The sequence below is a fragment of the Engraulis encrasicolus genome, chromosome 7 (assembly GCF_034702125.1).
Source record: "Engraulis encrasicolus isolate BLACKSEA-1 chromosome 7, IST_EnEncr_1.0, whole genome shotgun sequence".
NCBI lineage: Eukaryota > Metazoa > Chordata > Actinopteri > Clupeiformes > Engraulidae > Engraulis > Engraulis encrasicolus.
In genome coordinates this window covers 26,161,326-26,171,877 of record NC_085863.1, presented here as the reverse complement: position 1 = coordinate 26,171,877, position 10,552 = coordinate 26,161,326, and the positions used below count along the sequence as shown (strand labels likewise).

General features: G+C 47.7%; 1 protein-coding gene across 5 annotated transcripts in view; it reads left to right on the top strand.

The window, feature by feature from the left end:
* Positions 1-10,552, top strand: part of mark2a (MAP/microtubule affinity-regulating kinase 2a) — a 65,949-nt gene that overhangs the window by 47,698 nt on the left and 7,699 nt on the right. For 4 of the 5 annotated variants that reach the window (XM_063203154.1, XM_063203159.1, XM_063203156.1 and 1 more), the window contains exon 15: positions 8,965-9,240. In XM_063203154.1, coding sequence (XP_063059224.1) covers positions 8,965-9,240 — 276 coding nt within the window. The remainder of the gene's footprint in view (positions 1-8,964; positions 9,241-10,552) is intronic. The other variant, XM_063203155.1, reaches the window with a different exon arrangement.

Below are 10,552 nucleotides of genomic sequence, written 5' to 3'. Positions count from 1 at the left end.
CACACACACACACACACACACACACACACACACACACACACACACACACACACACACACACACACACACACACACACACACAGTTCATATGTACAGTATTCGCAGACACAGTCTTGCACTCGATCCCCTACGCTGGCATAAGGTTTTGCCCTCATCCTGTGCAACGCCTTTCAGAAGATTTAATTTCAGAGCTACTCAGATAGATTACTGCCACCTTCTCAAATGGAATTTAATAGCCTAAGCAGTGGCGTTCCCACACATCCGATGGGTTCGCACACACGCGCACACACACACACACACACACACACACACATACGCACACACATTCGCGCGCGCACGCGGGCATCACCAGTTTGGCTCAGGCGAGTGTATAAGCATGCACACATGCAAACATACACTTACACCGCTAGTTCTGTTCTGGCAAACTGCATAAACACACAAATGCACGCACACCAACACACACATACACACAGACACTAGTCGCCCACAGTGTTGCTCAGCCAGAGTCAACCAGAGAACGCTCATTCCCACACATTTCGGTAATCATTGACACGTGCATCAACAGAATAGATCCACCCACAACAGATTGCTCTCACCATGTTTTGACATGAAGACTCACAAGCACACGACACGCACAGGCGCACATGAACACAGAGCTGAAATCTTCCCACCACACTTCTGCCAATGCCTTTGACATGTATGTTGCCTGTCACATGCACACACACACACACACACACACACACACACACACACACACACACACACACACACACACACACACACACACACACACACACACACACACACACACACACACACACACACACACACACACAGACACACATTATCTAGAAATGTTGGCAATTTGCAATTTGCAAACACAAACACATCAGCAGTGTGCAGTAAACACATTTCACCAGCTGGTGCTGGCCCATCAGGTGCATAGGAGCTGAAACAACACACACAACCACACACACACACACACACACACACACACACACACACACACACACACACACACACACACACACACACACACACACACACACACACACACACGAACACACACACACACGAACACACACACAGCTGACATTTCGTCATTAGCTTCAGTCTGCCTGCATAAACCATTCCAGATGGGCTGACAAACATTCTGAAATGCAGTAGGGAACAAACAAGACTGCATGACTGGGAAGTATACATTTCTGCATTTATGCAACAATGTACCGTAGTCATTTGTGGCATCAGAATTGCAGCTTTGGTTGCTTTCGTTTCAAGGCCTTTGATATCACTAATAGCCGATGGATGTAAGTTCCGTTCAACCAGAACACTTAACCATGTAATAAGGGGAAATATTGAGTAAGCATCACAACACACACACACACACACACACACACACACACACACACACACACACACACACACACACACACACACACACACACACACACACACACACACACACACATCAGAAATACACGTTCAGGGGGCATAATACAGACAGTCTGACCCATTAGAAATATTGCATTAACAAAGATATACGGTACACATGCCATCTCTCTCCCTGTCCCCTGTCTGTAAAATCTCTCTCAGGGATAACTCTTGCCAACGCTGCTTATTCTGCTTATGGTGCTTATGGGGAGATCTATGGGCTGTCATCTCATCAATGCTAACAACATTTCCATTCCATCTGTTGGGATTAACATGTGTTTATAGATCTAGCTGTGTTTGTACGTGTGTGTGTGTGTGCGCAAGGGTCATCCGTATGTGAGTCAGTGTGTGTGTGTGCTTGCCTCCTGTGTGTGGGTGCGTGTGTCTGTGTGAATGCGCATTTGGGAGAGTGTGTGAGTGCGTGCGCTGTGCGTGCATGTGTGAGAGACAGAGAGAGTGAGAGTGAATGATGCTGTGTTTGCATTTGTGTTCACTGTGTGGCTATAAGTGGGTGGTTGTGTGTGTGTGTGTGTTTCTGTCTGCTTTCTGTTTAAAAGGGTCATGGGATATGTGTTGGTATACATGCGTAGATGGGTGTTGGAGTACATGTTCTGTGTTTTGTTTTGTGTTGTTCAGTGTTGTCTAAGAATCATGTTATGTCCCACCTTCCATTCCATCTTGGTGTCTTCTGTTCTTCCATCCTGTTCATCGCTGCTTCTAATCTTAACTTCATTCCCCAAATCTCACCCCCTCATCCCTTCTTCTCCTCTTTCCTCTGGCTTTGGGATCCGTTCTCCTCTCCTCTCCTCGGATCGGGGGTATCTTCCCTCCTCCTCTCTCCTCCTTTTCCTCTACCTCCTCTCTTCTTAATCCTCCGCCCTGTGTCTCCATCCTCCTCCTTTTCCTCTCCTCCTCGTCCCTCTCCTCTCCTCCTCGTTCCTCCTTTTCTCATCTTCCTCTTTCTATTCCTCCTTTTCCTCCTCCTCACCTCCGCCCTCTTCCATTTCTTGGCTCTTCCTCTCCTCCTCTTCCCCTCTCGTCTCCTCCTCCTCATCTTTTCATTCTCTTCATGTTCATCCTCCGCCTCCTCCCCCTCCTCCTCTTCTTCCTTTCCTCCTCCTCCTCCCCTTCCTCCTCCTCCTCCTCCCCTTCCTCCTTCTCCTCCTCTTCTCCTCCTCCATGGCCTCCTCCTCCTGCTCCTGTAGCCTGATCACCCCGGGGTCGCGCGCCTCCACTGCCTCTGCCGCCGCAGTCGTGCTCTCCTCCTCCCCAGCCTCCTCTCCAGCCTCCTCCTCCTCCTCAGCCAGCACCTCCCGCCCCCGCCCCCCAACCCGACACCACAAGTCCCAGTCCACCTCTGCCCACCCCTGCCCCACCGCACCCTCCAGCCCCTGCCCTGCCAGCCCCTCTGACACACACGCAAGGCAAGTCCCCACCAACGCAGACAGACAGGCATGGGTTTGCAGTGATCTACAAATACACATAGATACACACTGATGCAGTCATTATAACACACACACACACACACACACACACACACACACACACACACACACACACAGACAGACACACACACAGGCATGCACCGTGAACCAGGTAAGTGCCCCATGGCATACATGTACATACACATTTCATGCATGCACACAGACGGACACTTAGTCAGCACATAAGCTAGAGCACAAAATGTTATGGCAGAAGCAAATGCACGCGCGCAAATAGATTTCAGACGAAGCAGACAGTGTCTTAGATTAATGCTAATGTGTGAAATTGCTTAGAAAGTGGAATAGGCAGGTGGGTGTGCACGCGAAAGTGCTTGGAAAGTGGTATAGGCAGGTGTGTGCGTGCCGTGCACGTGTGGATGTGCGCGAAAGAAAATGAGAGTGGGGGAACAGTGAGGGGCCGAATCATTTGTTGGAAAGAAGTGTGGAAACTGGTGAAGAATTATGTCATACACTTGCACAGGAAGAGATTTTCCTCTCGAAGACACACACACACAGACACACACACACACACACACACACACACACACACACACACACACACACACACACACACACACACACACACACACACACACACACACACACACACACACACATTCCAAGGCATATGAAAGGTTGTATTTATTTGCTTCCGCCCCTGACTTAAACTCCAGGCTTAAGTGTGATGGCATCATCTTGCTCCAATCCGTATTAAGTCCCCCTGAGCCATCCACTCACTTTACCCCGCCCCCTAACCCTTAACCCCCAACCTCTGACCCTGAAACCTCTGGTTTCATTTAATACACGACACGACACAACACAACACAACCTCTCATCTAAGCTACCACAGGTGAATGTGTCGTGGATTCATGTTGAATGTTCAAACTTTTTGTTAAAACCGGCAATGACATGCCATTTTCTTTTTAATACTCCTATGCTGTAGAATGCTGCTCAGGTAATTTACCCAGTGAAATACCTCCCCCATGTCATTACTGTAGTGTACGTAAAAGCTCAGCTCTCCACTCAGTGCTTAAACCCTTTGCTGTGTTTTTTTGTACAGCCTCAGGGATCAAGGCTCCTCCAGGCTCTCGTTAGCTTGCTGTGGATAATAATACGCCGGCCCGCCTGCTAAATGTGATGTAGTGCACTCGGGAGAGGCAGCTGTGGCTGGGCCTGCCTGGGATGGGCTGGGTCACTGTCTCTGTGACTGAGGACTTAAGGCACGGATAGACCAAGTGCTGCAACTTGAGCGATTCCAGCGACGGAAGTAATTGACTTTTAAAAACGATTGCAGGTGATTGGTGCGACTTGAGCGACTGTTTGTAGTTGGACTTGAGCTAATATTATGCAAATTAGCTATGATGCGGTTTGCCGACAGCCACCACAGCCAATGGGAAATATTATGCAAATTAGCTATGATGCGGTTCGGCGACAGCCATCACAGCCAATGGGAATGTTTTGAATGCTTGCATTCTGCTTTCAACTGACACACTCTATAGCTTCAATCGCTCGGATTGCTCTTGCTAACAGTCAAGCGGTTCTCTGTTGCTCAGTCTCGTCACGGACGGTGTATTCGCCCGATTAGAGTCGTGTTTCTCAACAGGGGGCTGTATAGCCCCCCCCCAGGGGCCATTAAGGAGCATTGGGGGGGGGGATACAGCTGAGAAGCTCAGTTTCCATTGGGGGCCATTAGTCTATTTTATTAAACAGATTCTTTAGATCTACAGAGTGGCATTATGCTGCCAAATGCTGGAACCAGATTTCTTTAAACATTAATTTGTTTAAAACAAATTAAAGGCAGCTTCATTTTCATCTGCCGTTGATTAATTTGTAGAGGTGGCTATGTTAATGAACGTAACTTGTAAAATCTATACAGACACAGTGAGTCAGCCTTTTACTCTACTCTATGCAATGCTGCCTGCACCAGACACGCTACACCACACTAGAGTTTGTACTGTACGCCTACGGAACTAGAACTCACTGTAGCTGATGGGTTCTTTGTGTGCTTTTTTCTCGGCTGCTTCTTTTTGTCTAGTGTAGTATCTCAAGCCCACTCTAGTTGTGTCTGCTGCTCACTCCCCCTCGCCCCTTTTTCTCTTTTTTCTTCAGCAGTCGTGTATTTCTTTTTGTGTGTGTGTGTGTGTGTGTGTGTGTGTGTGTGTGTGTGTGTGTGTGTGTGTGTGCGCGTGCGGTTTTGCTGCATTCGGCCTCTTGCTTTTGAAGTCTTTCTCTCAGGACCTACAGTACTGCACCACACTGCGCACAGAAAGTCTGACTCATCCACTACACACACACACACACACACACACAGACACACACACACACACACACACACACACACACACACACACACACACATAATGTTGTGCACATTTGTATATACACAAAACCTGCACACGCACAACTGGTGCGCACATGTGTATACACGGGGCATGAAACCTGTCCATGAACAGCATGAGTGTAAACACCGACCTACTGTTCCACACTCACACAGACGCTCACCAAAATGCAAATACTCGGGAGCATGTCTGAGCACAGGAAGGGCAAACAAACAGTGCAGTACACAAGTTAATCTAAGTTAACACACATACACAGAGACAACAAGAGAGAGTCTTTTAACACTGATCTCTCCTCTAAATGCCTTATCCATTAAGAAGACTTGGCCATATATCCTTTAATCTGATTCTCTCCTTCTTTGGTCTGCATGTGAGTGCATGATCCGCTTCCTCAGCCTGTAAAGATAGAGGAGAGGAGAGTGTTGATTCGTCACATACAGTGTTATAACCTGTACAGCGTGCACCAGAATGACTGGTTACTCTCATGCCTGTATGGCTGTAGCCTGGGAAATCTCATGCTGCTTTGCTCAATCTTTCTGATCTGAAGGACACCATGGATGCTCGACCCAAAGTGCTAGCCTGAGGTAGGGAGCCAATCTGTGAGCGGGAAGGGGTGGAAAGATGATGACGGGTATAACAAAAAATTGGAAGTTTGCAGTTTGTTTTTAAATACAGCTGACATGATTGGCTATGGGCTGTATACACCACATGATGCATTCATAATGGCTAATAAATGGCCATTGGCAATCGTAATCCACACCTCCTCTACGAGAAATTCAGTAGGCGCCCGTGTCCTGACCATATCTGCCTTGTGATATGGTCTGGTGTGTATCAGGCAAGTTTGGCTGGGTCTTGCTGTATAGTTTTGGACTGATGAAAGGGATGCCCCCATAGCTCTTTTAAAAATACACACACACACACACACACACACACACACACACACACACACACACACACACACACACACACACACACACACACACACACACACACACACACACACAGGCCAGCTTGTGCCTCCTCGGTGTGGTTTCCTTCTTTGGCATCATGGTCAGAGCAGCATTGCAGGCGGTGTGCCAGTCTGGCAAGCCCCATCCTGGTTGGCTCCCTCCCTTCCTCCCTGTATTTAACTTGTGGATCAGTAGGCCTACAGTAGGTCTGTTCTGAGCCAGGGAGGGGGAACTACCCGACTTCAGATGAATTTTGAATTTGTGTCTACCTTTTTGGGTTAGTAAGACTTGCATTTTTTCAATTCCTCACAGTTTTCTGAATAAGAAACCGTTTCGGGCTCCAAAAAACATGAATAATGCCCTGCTGGCTCTGGGACTTTAAGTTACTCCGTATACTCCATGGGGAGGGAAGGGAAGTCTGTGCTTTGGCATTGCCCTGACTACCCGCCCACACAGCACCGCAGCAGTGGCCCTGGCACGTTCTACTGTACAGCTGGAGAGTTGGTGTGTTCTAGAGCAGTGTTTTCCAACCTGGGGTTATGTGTACCACTAGGGGTAAGCTAGCTTACTGCAGGGGGTACATGGACAAAAATGAACAAACGACAAAATGTGTTGAGCACAGTCACATTGGAATAGAGGCAGTGGTAGAGAGCATAAGTTAGGAAATGCACATGGTACTGCAGATTTTGTAGTAGCCAGCCACCCATTGATTATCCATGCTCTGCTGTAGTGAAACTCTGTGGTAACCGAAATAGACGGAACCGATAGCAGTGTGCGGAGGGCCTTAGGGGGTACGCAACACAAAAAAAGGTTTGGAAACACTGTTCTTGCTCCCTCCCGGTGTTACACTTGCAGATCAGTAGGGCAGGGGAAGTATGTTACCCTGTATACTCCATGGGGGAGGAATAGGAGGGAAATCTCGGCATCGTCCAGACTCACCGCCCACGCAGCGCCGCAGCAGTGACGCTGGCACGTTCTAGAGTAGGCAGGGCCTGTCCCGAGCGAGCAGGTTCTCCCGCTGCGGTGGTGGCTGCTGATATTGCTGCACCTCACCCACGCATGCATGCACGGGCCGGTCGAGGTCATTGGCTTAGTCTCACGGTTTGGTTTACGGTTGCCACGACAGCGGCATGCTCTCTCCGCTTCATCCACCCCCTCACCCCCACAGTTGCACTGCTGCCCCACATCAATGTAACGTTGTCCCAACATCAACTTGTATGTAAAGTAACAGACTGCAACAGCGACAGGCGAGGTCGTGGCCTTGGTTTACGGTTGCAGGGGCAGCGGCATGGATACACTTGTAGTGGCTGATGTTTGATGAGGGATTAGAGCTCTCTACAACTGATGTGCCTGGGCAGATGTGCCACACCCTCGCACTGCGCTGCGCTGCTGTCTCGCCAACCGCAGCCTGCACCGTTGTCCTAACATCAACTTGCATAAAATAACAGACTGTAACACATAACCCACATAACCTGCTGTTTCTCAGTTTTTATTATATTGCACCATGCCATGCCAGAAAATTCAGCAAACGTTTGTCAAATAGATATGTTTCTACAGTATGTTAATTTTTTTCTTCATTCCAATATGTATGAATGTGATCTGACCAAAATAGCAAAGTTGCGTAGGAACTGCAGGTTTCAGTCAGTCATGTCACGTAGCACACCATCTAGATACACTGTTAAAAAAACGGACTGAACCTCAATCACACACAACACAACACAACACAACACAACACAACACACTGTGGTGTCCTGTTTCTTAAACCCAAGTAATGCCAACCCCTCTTGCATAAGACAAAGGCCGACTTTGTTTTTGTCTGTGTCTGGTGGCCTGTGGTGGCCTGTGCCATGCAGGCCAGTGATGATAACGTTGCCAAATGTCATTGTCACCGACTCCCGTTGTCTTGCTAATACTTACCCTAATGGAATTATGTTTCATTTGATTCTCACAAGCGGCTTATCTTCCGTCATGTCCTGTTTTTGCCTCTGCCGGGGATGGAAAACAGTGAATTTTAACCTCACTGTTCTGTGCGTGTTTTTTAATTTTTTTAAATTATGATTATTATTATTATTATTATTAATGCAGCGTTTCATAATGAAGAGGTTTGGCTCCTGTATCAGAGATGGGCTGCCGATGTCCTGATGTCAGAACAATCATGTTATACGTATTGATATACTTGCTTTGTTTACGTTGTGATTCTTATGTAATATAAGACATACAGTAAGGCATATAATAAAAAAATTAAAAAAGAGATGGGCGCTTCCCCATGACATCTGTTATCCGTTTGGCATAAGAACAACGCCAGCGCAGCGTGCATTTACAACAGATTTACCAGAGGCTACTTCCCAAGTTTGGGTTGTAAGTCGATACTCTAATGCTCGTCAAACAGGGAAGTCCCCAGAACTAAAAAGGAAAGGAGTTGCATCACCGGGTCAGAAATGGTCAAATATACAGCACAACAGAGTGCTCATCAAAAATAGACTTCTAGTATGTCGGTACAAAGATGGGGAGGGCGGGTGGGTGGATTTGGCTGTTTCTAAACTAGACCAAAAAAAATTGAAAAGCCCCCTTCACTAGCATTTTTCACTGTGAATCCGTTGTTTACGTGAAGCTGGAAAAATGACCATTGGTTTTCATAGAAACAGTGGGGTGTAAGTTTATGTGCCAATGCGGATGCATGTTTCCCTGTTTCAAATGCATTGAATCAAAGGTGCCTGACGTCACGTGTAAATGGCTAATTCCCCGTTTCCCCCTATTTCCAAACAGTAGCACCACCCCCCAGAGGCTTTCGGTGGCGTCTCCCTCGGCCCAAAACATCCACAGCAGCTCCTCGGCCATGGACAGCGCCAACTTCAACCGGGGGGTGAACACCCGCAGCACTTTCCACGCCGGCCAGAAGAGGGCGACGCGCGACCAGTTCCCGGCAGCCTACAGCACGGCGCAAGGCTCGCCCTCTCTCATGCAGGGCAACAACCAGCCGCACGGGGGGCGGCCTGCCAACGCCGGACTCTTCAGCAAGTTCACCAACAAGTTTGTGCGCAGGTGAGCGGACAAAGTGTGTGTGTGCACGTGAGCGTGTGTGTAGGTGTGCTTGTGTGTGGGAATTTGGTGTTTGGGTTTGAATGGTAGCAGGGTATAGCTTTGCGCACCCAGGTGTGTGTGTGTGTGTGTGTGTGTGTGTGTGTGTGTGTGTGTGTGTGTGTGTGTGTGTGTGTGTGTGTGTGTGTGTGTGTGTGTGTGTGTGTGTGTGTGTGTGTGTGTGTGTGTGTGAGAGAGAGAGAGTGAATGAATGAATGAATGTGTGAGTGGGGTGTGCGTGCTTTGGTGGCTGCTTGTGGTCGCCATAACATCCAAGTGTCTGCTGTGCTGCTTTGAAAAGGCCAGCTGTGTGTGCGTGCGTGTGTGCGTGCGTGTGTGCGCGCGTGCGTGCGTGCGTGCGTGCGTGCGTGCGTGCGTGTGTGTGTGTGTGTGTGTGTGTGTACGATTGTGAATGCGTGCATGCGTGCGTGTTTGTCTTTTTTGTTTAAACAAGATGTCCTTATACCTTCCATCACAGCTTCAAACGTCTGACTTAAGTTGAATGTAAGGAAGCTGTATTACTTACTTACTAGATTTTATATGTGTTAAAATAGATATTCATTCATTATATATGTGTATGTGGGTTTCTGTGTTAGTGCGTATGTGTTTTTTGCTTGTGTGCATGTGTGTGTGTTTGAGTGAGTGTCTCAGGGAATCAACCCTGTCCAACACAAGTCCTAACCTGCGCCACCCTAACCACACTCCCACACTCTAGAGGGCAGCAGTTTGACACTTTGGCCTGCCATCTCTGGGCAGATCTCTACTCCACCAGACACTGTAACATGAGCCAGAGCCAAGCCAGATTCACTGAAGCTGTCCTCTGAGAAGCTAACCTATTCACCCGCAAACACACTCCCATATGAAAACACGCATAAAGCTACATTTCAATATCTTGCACAGCTAACTTCATCCACTGTTAATGACCCAAAGTCATGGATTTTTCCCAACAATACATAAACAATCAAGTAGGTATATCCACATGTATTTCATACACAATTCCATAAATGCACACACACACACACACACACTTTAATTACACCCGCTAATTGCCTTTAGGACCAATAAAGTATCAATAAGAAATGAAGTGTATCCTCTCTCCTACTCTACACACACATACCCACACAGTGTGACATGTACTCTGCGGAATTTCCTGGTGGGAAAAGTCCTATAATTGATCCGTGTGTGTGTGTCATAAAAGACTTGCATCATCCTAATATAACTAATTTGCCATGGTTTTATTCGCACGTTTTGTGGACATACATTTTCTCTTTTCTCC